This window comes from Saccoglossus kowalevskii, chromosome 15 (genome assembly GCF_978046115.1).
Source record: "Saccoglossus kowalevskii chromosome 15, keSacKowa6.1, whole genome shotgun sequence".
Taxonomy (NCBI): domain Eukaryota; kingdom Metazoa; phylum Hemichordata; class Enteropneusta; family Harrimaniidae; genus Saccoglossus; species Saccoglossus kowalevskii.
This window is the reverse complement of record NC_140655.1, coordinates 10,058,060-10,070,536: the sequence shown is the minus strand read 5'-3', so window position 1 is coordinate 10,070,536 and position 12,477 is coordinate 10,058,060. Positions and strand designations below refer to the sequence as shown.

General features: G+C 34.1%; 1 protein-coding gene across 1 annotated transcript; it reads left to right on the top strand.

The window, feature by feature from the left end:
• Window positions 1-1,243: 1,243 nt before the first annotated feature.
• LOC100374842 (solute carrier family 25 member 35-like) lies at window positions 1,244-6,410 on the top strand. The gene is made up of 3 exons (XM_002737949.4): window positions 1,244-1,841; window positions 3,695-3,913; window positions 4,065-6,410. The coding sequence occupies exons 1-3, from the start codon at window positions 1,464-1,466 to the stop codon at window positions 4,377-4,379; spliced, it is 912 nt and encodes a 303-aa protein (XP_002737995.1). The 5' UTR covers window positions 1,244-1,463; the 3' UTR covers window positions 4,380-6,410.
• The last annotated feature ends 6,067 nt before the right edge of the window (window positions 6,411-12,477 follow it).

Genomic DNA, 12,477 nt, shown 5'->3' with positions numbered 1-12,477 from the left:
TGCCCAGGCTCTGAGATCATGTCTAGCGTTTTTTTTTTGAGTCTTGGGAAGAATTATTTGAACTAAGTGATGACAATTATTTATGAGTAACCAAGGAAATAGATACAAAATACACTTTTTAAATAATGTTTTAGTGTGTTTGAATTTTGACGATCATCAGTTGATTGCTGGAATTTCATTTGCTAAACAGTGCTCCAACGCGCGTGAACTCAAAGCGATTCGTATCCTGTTCGAATAAATTCGACTTGTACCAGCCCCCCCCCCCCCCCCATGAAACTGCATGTTTCAAAACCCGCACAAAAATGCGGTGCCTCCGATAGAGGGCGCAGTATGAGACAAGTCTTGAACAGTTCGAGTCGTCGCAGCGCGTGTTGTTATGTGTTCTAGAAAAATTTCTTGTATTTACCGAGAATTCAATTTACTGTTAAATAAACAAATTCTGGGTATCGTCATTTTATGATTAGGCTTCTACCTTAAAAGGATTTAGCTAGAGGCGTACTCACTTTTTTTAGAAAGTTAGTCTTAAATAGTATAGTGTTCATTGGTCTATTATGTAAAATCATGAAGGTTTTGTCCCAAAGTACACTGAGCATTATTCTATGCGTTACAGTGACGTTTTTGTCCAAATATTTTTTCAAAAATCGTTATTTTTAGAACATTGTCATTTAGAAAAAGTACCCCACCATTCACGATATATGATTTTTCCAGCCTATTTCACCAAGTCGAGATATGGCATAATATTTGTGCCATAGAAACCTATGAAAAAAAGCGTTATAATACTTTCAAAATGTCAAGTATCCACTAAAATACAATCATATTTTTGTTCAAAAATAAGGCCGGTTGCCAGAACTTTTTTAAGTTTTCTAAAATTAATAAATTCTGGTTATTTTTTTTATTTATAATTGACTAGGTTTCGTCCTCATAAACTGAAGCTCTTGAATATTTTTTTTAAGGTTTTTGATATTTTTCGTCAATTTCTGTTCTAATATTCCATATTGGATTATTATTCATCGTAAACTCAGATATGATTCTGCGTGAATGCATATTTTTTCGTTATTTTATCAAACGATTTTTGTTTACTTCACGTAACATTTTGGCTGGTTCCCGCCTCAAGTGTCACGGCGAACCAAGACGCCGGGAACCAGCGGGGTAACATTTTTGAAATGGTTTATTTGTATAACGCCCTCAAACGACCACACTCAAAGGTCAATGTTGCATAAATTAAATATGGCTACCTACACAAACTAGCGGGCGTGACAGTGAAAACATAATCGGACACAGATCGGGCAGGTGTAAAACCAGGGCACGGCAGTTCACTTGTACGTAGGTAATTCGCGGCCATACAGAACAACAACAATGCACTGATCGTATCGTGTTTTCTTTGCATGGAACCACAAACCACGGACGATTTTTTTTTCCTTAAAGTGAACGTGGGCGACGTTCTGCATTGACACAGTGAGAGTATGACCGAATTTATACTCGGGGGATTGGCAGCATGCGGGGCATGTCTTTTCAGCAACCCACTGGAAGTTGTTAAAATACGCATGCAACTTCAAGGGGAACTGCAAGCCAGGGGAACGTATGTAAGGTCTTACAAAAACGCCTTTCATGGATTTTACACCGTCGGCAAAGTTGATGGATTGTTGGCTCTCCAGAAAGGACTTGTGCCCGCTCTGTTTTACCAACTACTCATGAACGGAACTCGCCTTGGGACGTTTCAGTGTCTCAAAAATGCTGGCCTCATTACGGACAAGAACGGCGATGTTGTATTTTGGCAAAGCGTCGTAGCTGGCGCTTTTTCCGGTAGCTGTGGTGCGATAGTGGGCAGTCCAATGTATCTGGTAAGGTTCTGCTGTTAGGGGTCAACCATTTGATATCACGGGGAGAGATTGGATAGAAGATTCGTTTAAAAAAGTGTGCAAGCTAGTTACAAAAAAGAACCTAAATTATATGCAAGGTGTTGCAGGGAAAATGTTCAACAAAAATAAAAATTTACAGATAAGACACTGTGAAAAAGGATTGCACTGGTCACACCATTCTAACCACCCCCATGATTTTAAAGGGTGGTCCCTTAAATCATTTAAAACGTGTGAACATTGTTCTTGTAACCAATCAACTTTATCTCACAAAATGATTTTAAATACCAGTCACATGCTTGTCACTTAAATTTGAGATATGAGGACTATTATACTACAAATTATTTATTAATATTAATATGTGCAAATTGTCAACAATATTTTGCGATTTGCTATTGTTTTGAACATGTTTGGAATCACTGCAAGACTATAGTAGTTCACAACAGAAGCATCTATTTGTGAAAGCATGAACCTTAAAAACAAAGTATTAGAAAATAAAATTTGAAATATTCTATCAAACGTGTAACAGAGACATATCCCTGCTTAGAAATGGTTAATTAAATCATTGAAAACTGGATAAATATTTTCCATATTTTGCTCATATTTCGACCATCAAATACTGTAAATTTTACTGTACTGTAATAAATGTTTGTGAATCAAAAAAAAAAAATTATGAAATTTTGTAGCAGTGAAAATTTCTTTTGTTAATACCAGTAATAATAATAATGAAGAATATTTTTAATGCACTAAGCCTCTGATAGAAGAATAAAAGCACAAGCCAGAGCTTTTTTTTGTATCTAGGTTTAAATAGAATGGAGCCTATACGTATCTTGCCCTACAAAGGTCCAGACTTGATGTGATCTGTTCATTTTTTTTCTCGTCATCGATGTCTTAATATAAACAATACTTGTTTTCATTGTTACAAAGGTTGACTGAATGTTTTATCGCAGTTGCTTCGTATAATTTATTACCAGCGAAGGATGATGCAATACAAATGCCATAAATTCGTCAAATCTAGAAATTTCTATGCAGTAAAAAGTAAACAGTTTACAGGATGACTTTTTTTATTAATTTAACCTTTTCACCACCAGTATCTTCTTTTCATCACAAAATAGTTCTGTTTTATAGTCTTCATTCAGAAGATGGGGACAAAATATTTGAATAAAACTTGAAAATTGATTCAAATTTTGTCTGTTGGCTCCAAAATTATAGTTCATTTCCAAAAATATTAAAAAATATAGAAAAAAAAGTGCAGGAAAATTTTGGCAAGAAATCCTGGTGAGATTCAGAATAGTAGTTTATAAATAAATAAACGCTGCTCGGACTGATAAATATGATATATAGAAGATAATATTTGGTAATCATAGTCCTAAATAACTATTAAAAATAGCTAGACGTTTCGAGCAATGGCTCTGGTGAGATTCAGAATGTTTTGTCCATGCATCCATGTTGTCTCTCTGAAGGTCACTCAATTCAGGAAAAATATTTGTTTTGATAATGATATTTATTTGAAATTTATTATTTATTCCATAACTCTATACATACCATGCTAACACCCAATCACACATGTATGGTTAACATATCTACAATTAATATGTCTACAAATAAATCTTGAATGAAAAGTTGAAAAAAAAAATCATGCCTGGATCCAATTTGGTCTAGAACGCCAGCTCTTTCTGGGTCTACAGGACCTCTAATAAATACCTAAAAACTATGGCTGTTTTTTTCTTATTAGTCATGCAAATGTATTCAAATCTAGGTATTAATTAGCATTTCTCAGAATTCCAGATTAATTATATTTGATCTGATTTCTAATGCATGTAAATGTTTCCACGTAGGTTAAAACGCATTTACAGTCACAGTCCAATGTTGAGATCGCAGTAGGACACCAACATACTCACAATGGGATGACAAGTGCATTAAGAACTATATATAAAGAACATGGTGTAATTGGTTTATGGAGGGGAGTTAGTGGTGCTGTCCCTCGGGTGATGGTTGGCTCAGGAGCTCAGTTATCTACATTTTCAACTATCAAAGATATGGTGGAAAAGTCTAAGGTACGCTTTATACTCTTTACACAACACACTATAGACTGTAACCATGGATACGTCAGGTTATGCAAATTTCTGTCACATCACTAATATTGGTGCATAAAATCAAAATCTCTCATTTAATTGAATTTTTAACAGCACATCTTTTTTCTTACAGATATTTAAACATGAAAGTTGGTTCATCCCAATTACGTCAAGTTGCGTCAGCGCTGTCGTTGTTACTGCATTCATGACACCATTTGACGTTGTCAGTACCCGTTTGTACAACCAAGGAACTGATGCTCGTGGGAAAGGAATTTTCTACACTGGATTTTTTGATTGTTTTCTGAAAATTCTTAGAAAAGAAGGTCCTCTTGGCTTCTACAAAGGGTGGACAGCCTCTTTTTTTCGCCTTGGACCACACAGTATTTTGAGTCTTGTATTCTGGGATAAATTACGACATTTTTACACAAAAATACACTTACAAAATTAACACTAGGGTTCAGATTGGCTTCAAATTAAGCAAAGTGAATTATGTGGAACCCTTGAAACATGATGCATCTCAGGTTACCTTTTGTTTCAAATTCGACTAGTCCTGTATTTCCTGTACAAAATGCGTGTCAGCATACATGCACTTGATCTCCTGTTCTGTGTGAGATGCAGAGTTTTTTTGAATTACGATCATCAAAGTTATGAAAACATACAAAAATGACCATGCCCACTTTTGCATGTGTAATTAACAGTTAACTGAATTTTAAGTTACGAGTAATTGTTGTTTTTTAATGTCCATATTTTATAACTCAAAATTTAATAAACAGTTACCGGTAACTCAATATCAAGTTACAGCCAACCTAAATTTTTGTAGTTGTTTAATCATCTACATTTTGGTAAATTTTGGTTTAGTCACTGGGAGTGTTTGTAGAAATTAAACAACAATAGTAAATTTATATTGCTAGTAACTAGTTGCTTGATTAACTGGTTAACTGTCAATTAAAGTTAAAGTTACTAACTACGCCATTAATCAATGACCAAATCTATGTTGCTCGTAATTCAAAGTTTGATTAACTGTGATTTTGCGAAAGTGGGTGTGGTCAGTTTTCAACTGGAACAACACCTTGTCTCATTAACATTTGTCACGACCAGAATTAAAAAAATGTACAACCAAAGTGTCACACGCAACGTAATATTACCGTAATTGGTATAGTACAGGTGTGATGGTTCAAATACCAAAATGGCAACAGTAACAGAAAGACATCCCTGGCGGCGATGATAGCATACGAACACGGAGCCAGCAGATGAGGTTTCAACTGGTACTGGTATTATACTCTGCAAACATCAAGTACAATAATGCGGTAAAACTCCAAACTTCCAATAACTGGATACTTAAACTCCAATACAATTCAACGAGATCTCTGATCTGACTCAGTGCTCAACAACTTCCCTATATATACCCACACTGTCTATAAATAGACCATTACATCAGCATACATAATGAGTCTGGAACTTACTACCAATTTCTAGAATGTTCCATTACCTTCTATTGCCTCCTACAGTGTTCTATTACCTATTCAACCAGTTTCTAAAAAAAATCTAGAATATTCCACCCAGACACAGTACGGTTCTAGAACATTCTCAGTGACACGGAAGTGGTAAATAAGTCGTATGCGACACAAAGTTGCATTTATTTTTCCTGCTTGTGAAAACATTGTGAGAACAGACAATTGAATGCAGGTTACAATCTTTAAATATTGCAGCAAATATTCCTTACATTAAAATAATCCACATAAAATTGTCCCACTGCACCAAAAAAAGCTGAAAAAAACATGGGTTCTTTAAATGACTAACTTTTATGAAAATTTCGTTATCACAAAGCCATTAAAATATCAACACTGAAATCCAATTGTGCTCATGCTGATGATGTGCTCTAATTTTGCGATGAAAACATTTTCACAAATCAAGAAAAATCAATGAAATTTGTACAGGGATTCTCCACGAAATCATTAATTGATGAAATTGCAAAGAATTTCTAGCAATGAAATTTAAAATGTTTAGTTTAATTATGGTACAGACTTTGGGGGAGGGAGTCCAGTCACAAGTCTGAGTGAATTTCTCAATTATTATTTTCATGCGATCAAGGTCTACACAGATCATTTTTTTAAACAAGCAAAGGCTTACCTAATAATTTATTCACTGTACAGTACTAATGTATAGTGGAACCTAAATCAAGTCTTAACAAGATTTGTTGAATACACTTATATGCATATTACCGTACTCAACTTTATACGCACATTACCGTACTCAACTTTATACGCACATTACCGTACTCAACTTTATACGCACATTACCGTACTCAACTTTATACGCACATTACCGTACTCAAATATATCAGTTTCTGTCTGTAATTCTTGCCTTATATACCTGTGTTTGTTATATTTTCCTGAAATCTCACAACATATGCCACAGTTTGCTGTATTTTAATAATGAATTGGAAAGTCTGTGTAATTAAATTTGGACTTGTAGAATATTGAATGTCTCATTGTATGATTTTTCAATAAACGTTTTTTGGTGTGCCAACCATGTTTGGTTTGCCAATGGTGTTTGGTACGCCAACTATATTTATCAAGTCCATAGGACCAGTAAAAGATAATTTTATCTTGCTTTTTATTGGATATCAAAAGAAGGAGCAGTACTCATTTCAATATGCACATTGTTACCATGGTAACTTGTAATCAAGTTACCATGGTAACAATGTAACATTTTTTGTAAAATGCAATAGAATTATTCTTGTCTGTTATAGAACACTAACTACTTGAGATGGTGAGATTGTAGTCATTGTTGTGTACCCATTAATTTGATATACTGTAGAATACTTTTTTTTCGCTTGGAATTTATTTTCACTAAAGGGATGATTCCGTAAAAATAAAATCCAGCGAATATACTTTTTTCTATATTTCATATTCAACTCATCAAAAATCAGTGAAAATATATTCCATACAAAACACCCAAAATGTCTTTTCAGCGAAAATTAATTTCACAGGAAAATTTCACAGTACTACCAAATCATCTGATGTAATGATTCAAGATCTCTAAATTTATACTCGTAATGTCATATCTTTATAATAGATTACGCTGAAAGCAATAGATCTAATTTGAATGTAGTGTTCAATTCTCTGTGACCATGTTCAATGCACATGAAAACCACCATGGTATGGTATCTGAAACTGGGTATCATGGCCGCAGTGAATGTAATGTTATTTGATGAGCAAATTCATGGCATTCTTATTCTCAGCAAGATCTTGGCTGCCATTCTCAACTATACTATAATACAGATTTCTATATTGCAACAATCAAAACACTGCAGTACCTCAAAATGATATCTGAGATTGGACACTTTAGTAGTAAAAATGAAAATGAGCAACGAAAATTTCAGACCCACTACATCCAACACTTTGACACTTTCTATAATGCTGCTGAATTATAGATGTATGACAATGTTCCCGATATATTTGTCAGTGTAGTCTTCTCATGTTAAAATCATTTCAAGACTAGGAAAAAAAATGCTCCCCCATTCTCATTTCCACTCAGCACAGATGTAACATGATCAATTATATAATGATTGTAAGATTCTAGTGTTATTGCGTTTTTTTCACTTGGTTGAAAGTTGCATATTTTTCTCTCAATCTTATCAAGAGACAGTCATGCTAACTGTTGTTGGAAAATCAGACGTATTACTCAATTCAGGTTTAGGTTGGCTATACAACTAAAGGTATATAGATACATTACCAAATTCATGGTCACTATCATAATTAATCAACTTTTCAGGCTAATTTTCATTCCAGACAAATTTTGCGACTTCCCAGACATACTTTTCAGGTAACATTTCCCACTTACTATACAAGTTGTCTACCTCTCCAGACAAGTCATCCCAGACAACTTTTCTGATTTTCCAGGCACCTCTCCTGATTTGCCAGACAGACTTTCCACACAAATTTTCCGATTTTCCCACCTTTTCAAACAAACTAACTGACGTTCCATGTACCACTACCGACTTTCTATACATCTTTTAAACAACTGTCCAACTTTTCATCAAACTTTTCAATCAAATTCTCAAGGCAAATTTCTTTCAAGACGCATTTTTCAACTTTGCAGAAAGTTTTTCTGACTTTCTAAGTTAACATTTCCGAATTTCTTTACAATTTCAATCACTTTTGTGCAACTTTCAAAATTTCAGACAACTTTACTGAATCCCAGGTAACTTTTCTGACTTTCCAGGCATATTTCCCAACTTTCCTGACAAATCCGACTATCAAGACAACGCTTTTGACTTTTGACTTGATGTCGCATACAACTTTTTGACTGCCGTGTGCGAAGCACACAAGGGGAGTCTTTGCAGTTACCCTGTCTGTATGTGTGTATGTTATGTGTGTCTCCATTTCACTGATATCTAAAGAACCGTATGTTGGTTTTTAATAAAACTTGGTGTTTAGTTGCTCTGGGCTAATTTAATTAGGTTTTGGTTGAAACCCTTGCATATTAATTACCTAATTTGTATGATAATTAGCTAATTTGTAGCTGTTCTATGACTGTTCCACTCGTATTTAAAGAGCCATTCATTGGATTTTGATGAAACTTGATACATAGATGCTCTGGACTTGTGCGTAGATTTGATTAGTTTTGGGTAAAAATCCATGCATATAACTAACCTAATTTGCATAATGATTAGTCAATTTGTTGCTTTTCCACTGATATCTCGTGTACTAATCACATTTCAATGAAACTTGCATAGATACATAGGACAATGCACAGATATATGTAAGAAATATTAATTACCTAATTTGCATAATTTTTTTTCAGCTTTTGATATTTTAAGTACTATTACTACATTACTTTTTAATGAAACTTGTTACATAGATGCTCTAGAACAATGCAGAGACCTGATTAATTTTGGGTAAAATGTGTGCATATTAATCAACTAATTTGCATAATTATCCAATTTTCAGCGTTTACACTGATATCACATGTACTAATTATTCCATTTCAATGAATCTTGGTACATAGATGTTTTAGAACAATGCACATACCTGATTAGTTTTGGATTAAAATCAGTGCATATTAAATACCTAATTTGCATAATTATAAAATTTTCAGCTTTCACACTGATATCACATGTACTAATTATAATTATTCCATTTCAATGAAACTTGGTACATTGATGTTCTAGGACAATACACAGACTCGTTCAGCTTTGGATTAAAATCAGATCATATTAATTACCTAATTTGCATAATAATTTATAATTTTTTTGGTTCTAATCACATTTTAATGAATCTTCATACATAGATGGTCTGTGACAGTACTTATCTTAATTCAATGAATCTTGGTACATATGTACTCTAACACAAGGTGTCTATAATAATTATCTAATTTGCATAATTACTTTTCAGCTTTCCACTAATTTAGTTACAATTAATCATTACATTATAGTGAAACTTTGTACATGTGCATAATTGCTTAATTTGTTTAATAATTCATTTGGTTCATTGAGGTAGTCCACATACATGATTAGTTTAAAGTTTATAAACATGCATATTGATAATCTATTAGCCCATTTCTGACATCTAAAAAAATGGATTTAAATTGAATCCATCACAGAGGGATTAAACTAAAAAGCATGGATGAAAAATTAAATGTATTTTCTGTATGTGTTATAAATTTTGATGATGTGAATCACATTGTTTTCATGTTGTGCATCTCAAATATTAGTTACCAACCTTCTCGTTTGAAAAGCAGATGTTAAATTTTGAATTAATGTGTCTCCAATACTCTCAGCACATAGGAGTTCTTTCTGAGGTTTATTTGATTTGACTTTTTAGGTAACGTTTCAGACAACTTTTCCGACTATCAAAACAACCCTTTGTGACTTTAAGGAGGTAACTTTTTCAACTTTCAAGACAATTTTACTGACCTTCCAGATAATATTTCTGACTTTCAGACATTGTCTGATTTATCCTGGCCTATCTACCTGTCGTATTCCCAGGTTTTAGACTTTCCATACAATTTTTATGTATTTCCAGACAACTTTTCCGACTTTCCAAGGAACTTTCCCATGTTACATACAACTTTTATGATTTTCTAGGCAACTTTTTAGACAATTTTTATGATTTTTCAGGCAATCTTCCAAGGTCTTAAACCAACTTTTTTGGGATTCTACGCAACTTTCCAGACTTTCAGGTAACATGTTTTGACTTTCCCGGCAACGCTTTCTAACTTTCCAGACGAATTTCCCTTCGCAGACAACTTTCCTGACAAATTTTCAGACATTCTAGGCAACGTTTTTTAATTTTCTAGTCATTCTTTTTCGAATTCAATACATTTCTGAACCTTTAGCAACATTATTTGACTTACAAAACAACTTTTTCTGCTTTTCTAGGCAACTTTCTAGGTATCTTTTCTGACGTTACACAACACTTTGCAGACAACATCTATTACTATCAAGGTTAGTTTTCCGACTTTTAATGCAGCTTTTTAGCGAAGCTGTCATTGTAGATGACAGAGCGGAGCTGTTCATATAAGTGATTGTCCATCATCATTTGTCCATCACCCGTCAACAATTACATTTCCATCTCCTTGAAAACTACCAGCTCAATTGTTTTGATACTTGGTATGTTGAACACGATTGCTTTGATATTTGAGGTGTACATTCATTTTTGGGAACAATTTGTTTGACTATGTTAAATTCTCAATAGCCAGAACCAATGTTTTGTCTTATGGGTATGGGTTGCCTGCCTGACTTGGCTACCTCAATGCTGTTGCAGGACAGCGAAGCTATTCCGACCGTGTGTTACCAACAATATTTCTGACTTTTAAAACAATCTCTCAACTTTCCAGACGACATTTCCGACTTTCAAAACCACTTTCAGTCTTTCCATATGCCATTTCTGACTTCCCATGCAATTATTTATCTTTTTAGACAACTTTTCAAAATTATCAGGCAACATTTACGACTTTCAACTTTATTCGCTTATCATGGCAACGTGGCTGCCGTTACAAACTTCCCAGACCACATTTCAAGACAAATTTTTCAACATTTCATGTTACATTCCTGACTTTCTATACAACATTTATAATTTTCAAAGTAACTTTTCTGCATTTATAGGTACTTTTTTTCTCTTTTTTCCGGGGAACGTTTTCGACTTTCCACGTAACTGTTCAGACTTTTAAAAACAAATTTACTGACTTCCCAATTACCGACTAATTTCCGACTTTTTATACAACTTGTATGACTTTTATACAACTTTTCTGACTTCCCTGCTATCACATACAACATTTCCAATTTTTTTCTTACTTTTCAGACCTGCTATACAACTTTTCAGACAACTATTGAAACTATACTAACAAGTTTCGACTTTTCATATACTTTTCCACATCCCCAAACAACCTTTCGGTCTTTAAATTTCTCGACTAATATACCAACTATCACTTTTTTGTGCAATTTCACCAACATTTTATTCAACATTTAGGACTTCGGACCCCAGGTAACTTTTTGACTTTTCAGGCACGTTTACCGGTTTCTATCAATATTATGACTTTCTAGGCCAGTTCTTCAAACAACTTTTCCACCTCATCACACAACTTTCAGTCTTCCAAGGCAACCTTTTTCGACTTTCCAGACTATTTTTCATATTTTCCCAGACAAATTTAACCCGTGATTTGGCTAATTCAAACGATTATGGCATTCGTTCACTCTCCAAAACAATGGTAACTCACTAAAAACTAGTATTTCATTTGAAAACTGGAAACAGTTTCTCGGTATTTCTTGTTAATGGAATTGAATGGAAGAAAAAATATACTGCAAACCCAACTAGAAGTTTACAGGATGATGGAAGCCTCCTCCCATTGATTTGAGGAGAACTGTAGCCCGGTAAAATGTCAGATAGCAAATCACTGCACAGTTATATCACATAACTCAATCAATGTACCTCGCTCAGTGATATTTAGCAGAAAATTATATATTATATATATTTAAAATTCACCTACAATCAGATGAAAATCCTGGAGATTTATATCAGCCCATTATGGCATTTTATGAATATAATTTATTGATCAAAGATGGCGGTATTACACATCACAGTGACCAGGTTTCAGATGATGAAGACTTGACCCCAACCCTTGAAAACACCATTGTGTTTCTGTGATTACATCTCATTAACCCAGCAGAAGAAATATGGTGCAGAACTACGTAATAAGTCCTTGGACTCCTTGACACCCACAATTTCGCAGGCTATGTCATCTCTATTGAACGAGTTTCGCAGTTATGAAGATACACAGGTGTTTCGTACAGGTGCATTCAACCAGCCAGTAAGGAAGTTAATTATTGTGCTCATATGTACGCTGCATGAAATAAGCCTTTAAAATATATGTTCTTTGTAGCTGGGAGACCTGGGCATTTCTCTCACACACTGATAAACTGTAGGTACGTGTCTGGGGCAAGTGTGCTATCAGTTCTTCTCGTCTGGTCAAACTGGAAATTGAAGACGACTGTCAACTGTCACTCGACAATATGGAATATGATATACAAGATGAGTGTAGTT

Bases quoted from the DNA above. Each gene is read 5' to 3' on its own strand.
- LOC100374842 (XM_002737949.4), top strand. From the start codon at position 1,464: ATGACCGAATTTATACTCGGGGGATTGGCAGCATGCGGGGCATGTCTT. The intron at 1,842-3,694 runs GTAAGGTTCTGC...GTTTCCACGTAG, and splicing joins TGGGCAGTCCAATGTATCTG to GTTAAAACGCATTTACAGTC. The intron at 3,914-4,064 runs GTACGCTTTATA...TTTTTCTTACAG, and splicing joins ATATGGTGGAAAAGTCTAAG to ATATTTAAACATGAAAGTTG.